This window comes from Cebus imitator, unplaced genomic scaffold (assembly GCF_001604975.1).
Source record: "Cebus imitator isolate Cc_AM_T3 unplaced genomic scaffold, Cebus_imitator-1.0 Scaffold55, whole genome shotgun sequence".
NCBI lineage: Eukaryota > Metazoa > Chordata > Mammalia > Primates > Cebidae > Cebus > Cebus imitator.
In genome coordinates, this window is record NW_016107370.1 from 6,363,448 (window position 1) to 6,368,585 (window position 5,138).

The 5,138-nt window shown below is 40.0% G+C and overlaps 1 protein-coding gene across 3 annotated transcripts in view; it reads right to left on the reverse strand.

Annotated features, from left to right (window-relative positions):
- Window positions 1–1,944: 1,944 nt before the first annotated feature.
- The window catches only part of KDSR (3-ketodihydrosphingosine reductase), a 40,998-nt gene continuing 37,804 nt past the window's right edge, over window positions 1,945–5,138 (reverse strand). For all 3 annotated transcript variants that reach the window (XM_017528873.2, XM_017528871.2, XM_017528874.2), the window contains one exon: window positions 1,945–3,068. In XM_017528873.2, coding sequence (XP_017384362.1) covers window positions 2,949–3,068 — 120 coding nt within the window. In that variant the 3' untranslated portion in view covers window positions 1,945–2,948. The remainder of the gene's footprint in view (window positions 3,069–5,138) is intronic.

Consider the following 5,138-nt stretch of genomic DNA (forward strand, 5'->3'; position numbering starts at 1 on the left):
CAAGGTTTTTTTTCCCCCCAGCAGAAAAACAAGTTGTTCAAGCATTGAACCAAAAAATATAAAAAATAGAATTTGCTTTGTAATATTTTCATGTTTTGGATGAAGTCAGCCCATTGTGGGAGGCTCCTTAAATGCCTACAACCCCTTATCCAAAGCCCTTTGGGCTGGATGTGTTTCAGAATTCATAATCTTTGGGGTTTTAAAAAGGCAATATGGGTTGGGCACAGTGGCTCACACCTGTAATCCCAGCAGTTTGGAAGGCTGAGGCAGGCGGATCACAAAGTCAGGAGTTCGAGACCAGCCTGACCAACATGGTGAAACCCCATCTCTACTAAAAATGAAAAAATTGCCCAGGCGTGGTGGTGCATGCCTGTAATCCCAGCTACTTAGGGGGCTGAGGCAGCAGAATTGCTTGAACCCAGGAGGTGGAGGTTGCAGTGAGCCGATATCACACCACTGCATTCCAGCCTGGGCAACAGAGTGAAACTTTGTCTCAAACAAACAAACAAATAAAAAAGGCAATATGGGCATATTTTGATTATTACAAAACACCTCCACAGCATCTAGGGGAATACCTATAATCAAATCCATGGATATTTCTTCAGGGAAAATTAACAGTCACAATGAAGTAGCATAAATAAAAAGTACAATATTCTCACATCCGTTCAAGTCTGCTTTTGCTGCTAAATGAATTACGGTATCAAATTGAGAAAAAACAAAAACAAAAAAACAAAAAAACAAAAAAAACTAACTTAGATTTCCAAGTTTTTTGGTAAGGGACTGCAGCCCTTTAACGTCTCTGACAAGGAAATTTCTTCCCTGACATGATGGTCTCCACAAATCTGATCTCATATTTTAGTGGTAATTGGGATAGGGACAATTGTCTTCTGCCCCAAAACAAGGGCTCTTAACAGGCACTCTTACATTTATTCAGGTAGTAGATTACAGTCTCACTGGAGGTGACAGGTTCTATGAGGATAATTTGAAAAAAATATATTGAAATAACTAATGTTATTAAATCAGACACCATCTTGGACTAGATTCTAATATAGATCAGCAGTAGAAGGTGCCAACATTCAAGGAACATTTATGAGAAAAGAATAAAATTGAGAAACATCTAGACATTAATGTAATTGTTTTCTGCAAATTATGAAAAGCTATGATTCCATTTTAGCAGCTGTACAATGCAACTCAATTTAATCTGTAAACTTTGGCTCTAAAAGACTGAAAGATTTATGAAACCATTTTGGCATCAACCCAACCTCATAAGCTGCAATGAAATCATTCCAGGCAATTTGTACATTAAACAATAATTTATTCTCTACCTATTAGTATTTAAATATGCTATTTTCAGATCTTAATAAAAAGATACCATGGGTTAAAGCCATAAAACATCTTTAAAAAGTTAAATCATTTAAAGTCAAGAGCTTCAAAAAGGAGCAAAAAAAGGTTTGCTATAATTTTTAGGTCTTAAATTTTTGTATAGAGTTTTTGTTTTTTAAGTTTTATTTTACAATTTAAGAAAGTTTCCTCTTCAAAAACAGAGGTCTTTTCTCACCGAAGTGAACGGAATGTGCTACCACATATGCAAGGAGGATGAGTACGAACGACAAACAGGATGCAACAGGGAATGCTGGCTAACACTCATCAGAGGCACTTGCTGTAGAAATCCAACGAACACAGATCCCATAACCTGGAAACATCATGCAGGGGCCAAGAGGGCCTCCAGGGCTACAGAGTTACAGTAATGAGTGGGCTTCCTTAGCACGTGGTATGAAGATGATGCCTGCAGGCTCAGCGGGAGAGTCACAGAAAGAACAGGTGATCATTTTATTTCAAAAGCGAGCCTCTTCAAAATCAGCCTTTTTTTCTTAATGGGTAAACGTCTTATTATCATCAGCCCTTCCTAAAAGCTACATATGTGCTCTGAGAAAAATGTCACACTTTTTAATTTTTTCATTTGTTTTAATTAATTCATGAATTAAGTTAAAAAGTCAAGTCAAAAAAATTTTAGCTGGTCTTTTTTTTCTTCTCCCTTTTTTTTTCTTTTCTTTTTTTTTTACAAAAATATTACAGCAGTATAAGCAAAATTGGAAAGGAAGAGATGGGAAGAACAAATGGAGGCTAAAATGGAGTAGGTGAACTTCAGGTCATCATGGCTATTGAAGGAATTGTAAATTCTGAAGTTTCTAGATTTTATCGCTCTTCTGAAAACATTTAAGGAGGCTGCCTTTCCTGATGAATGAGAAATGAAACGTTCCCTAAGCATTTCAGTCTAAAGACAAGAAAGCATTGCTTTTCCAACTAGAAAACATCTCTTTACCTCCCATTGCACTGCCCTCTCTCATCCCCCTCGTATCTTTATGGGATCAAAGAGAGAGAGAAGTCATGAGTTTTCACCAGCAGCAGAGTGAGTGCTGAGCACAACACAGAGCTGTTAGTGACATTCAGACTCGCTGGCAATGGGTCCAACTTATCTTGAATAAAATACACCAAGTTAAAAAGAAAAAAAAAACCCTAGAAACCCAAAACTGTTTTTTATGGAAGGTTTAAAGGAAGTCCTCAAGATTTCTTTATGTGTCATAAAGTACATTTCTGGACTTAATCTCTAGGGGGGGCAAAAAAGAATAAATAGAAAAAAATTGAATGATCATTCTGGAATCCTGTTCTTTACCTTGTTGACATGCTATTAATTCTCATACCATCACCTCTCTACCTCAAAGCCTAGGAAATCAAATGGTCTCTTATTCCATATTTGCATAGTACTAATAATATTGTCAGGAGGTGAACTTCTAGCTCCTTGCTTGCAGCCACATTTCTGAAGAGCACTGGTCCAATGTGATATTCAAAAACAATATATAAGTGTCTATTGGTCAAAAATTGAGTCCCATTTAGCAGCAAGCTGTTCAAATTATTTGGAAACAGTCTTCTTCCAAGGGTAAGAAGAATTAGGCAGTTTTATTCGCAATTTCAGATTTTTCTCTCTGCATCATACAGCGACGAACTATGCTGTCAAAACTTCCAAGGTAAAACAAAGCAATAGTACGGAAAAGGCCCATGGTGACCACCTGCAAGATAAAGAGAGAGCTTTTAGTACATCCAATAGTACAAGTGTATTTCAAGGTGGCCAGGCACGGTGGCTCACACCTATAATCCCAGCAAGGCGGATGGATCATGTGGTTAAGAGAGCAAGACCATCCTGGCCAACATGGTGAAACCCCATCTACACTAAAAATATAAAAATTAGCTGGGCATGGTGGCTCATGCCTGTAGTCCTAAATACGCGGGAGGCTGAGGCAGGAGAATCGCTTGAACCCAGGAGGCAGAGGTTGTAATAGGCCAACGTCGTGCCACTGCACTCCAGCCTGGCAATGGAGCGAGACTCTGTCTCAAAAAAAAGACTATTTCAAGGTACCTAGGTCTCTAATAAATAGTTTATAAGACATCTTCTAGTCTGCTCTAAGGATGAATATAACAAAAACTCTGTAAATATCAGTATGCCGTGAGAACAGAATGTGTGTGCTCTGCACCACTGGACAGCCCAGGGCCTGCCAGAAAGATAACAAAGTATTTGTCCAGTTAATAAGTTCAAACCATAAGCAGAACAAAATAGGTATTGCTCACAGCCTTAGTGTTATAACAGCTTAAAAACATCCACTCCAGCATCTCAAGCAGTCAAACGACAGTCAAGGCTTTTTTGGTTTGAGATTTATGTTGAGCATGAAAGCGAGACCCTATACTAGGTGCTGAGAACACTGCGGTGAGAGACACAGTCCCTGCGCGCAAGGAGCTGATTCTCGGGCTGGAAAGACAAGTAAAAGTGAAACTACTGCCTCGGGGTTGAGACCGTGATTACCGATAGACCTTCACTCTTTCCCCTAAAAGACTCACAAAAACAATGCTAAATGGGATTTTGAAAATGGAGAAAATTACAAAGAAAAACATTTTCAAATATGCAAAGTCACAACAAATTTGACTTCTAGGCCCTGTTTTTTTTTTTAGAAAGCTATTTCACTAAACAGCCAATGTGAGGTGGTTGATAGAGAAAGATGATGTCATGTGAGGCAAGAAGCAGGGTACCCAACACAAAAGAGAGACAGAAGCACCCCATGAACGCCCATGGAGTGGGGAGACCAGGCATCTGCTGTGCACCAGGTTCCCGGAGGGTGGTGCCCAGAGAGGGAAGGGGAGCTCCACACTCCTCCCATGCACCTCTCCCCAGGCTCAGTGAGCCATTCTAGCACATTAACCAAATCTGAGGAAGGGGTCACGAAAACCCCAATGTATAGCCAACTGGACAGAAACACAGGAGACAACCTATCAGTTGTGACTGGTGTTTCTGGTTGGGGGAAGTCTTGCGGGGCTGAGCCCTTCACCTGTGGGAGCTGATGCTATTTCCAGATAAGTAGTATCAGAATTGAACTGAATTAGTGGATACCCAGCTGGTATCCCATTAGGAATCCTCTACTACAGATTTGAATGACTGATTGTTTTGGGGAGAAATCTCTACACACTTCCTGGTTGGTGACCAGAGGTCACAGAAGTCTTCTGTGGTTTTTGTTTTTTTGAGACAGGCTTTCATTTTGTTGCTCAGAATGGAGTGCAGTGCCATGAACATGGCTTACAAAACTTTGACCTCTGGAATTCAAGGGATGCTCCTGCCTCATCCTCCCAAGTAGCTGGGACCACAGGCATGAGGCACCATGCCTGGCTTTTTTTTTTTTTTTTTTTTTGGAGAATTATTCAGTAAGAGAATAGAAAAAACATTTTGTTTATTTCCCTACACCCTCAGAGCACTGAAGTCAGTCCTTGGATCTTCCGGAAAAAAAACAATGTTTAAGGTGCGAACTGAAGGAAGATTAGAAGTTAGTAGGTCATAGAGAAAGTTCCAGAAAGAAGAGGACCAGTAGAGAAAGAAATGAAAGAGCCTGGAAAGGTAAGTGGGGTAGGAGATCAGAGGCTTTATGGCATGCAATGGACATTTTTTTAATTTTTAAATTCTTTTTAGAGACAGGGTCTTGCTCTGTCACCCAGGCTGGAATGCAGCAGTGTGATCATAGCTCACGGTAGCCGCAAACTTCTGGGTTCAAGCAGTCCATCCACTCCAGTCTTCTAAGTTGCTAGGAATACAGGTATGC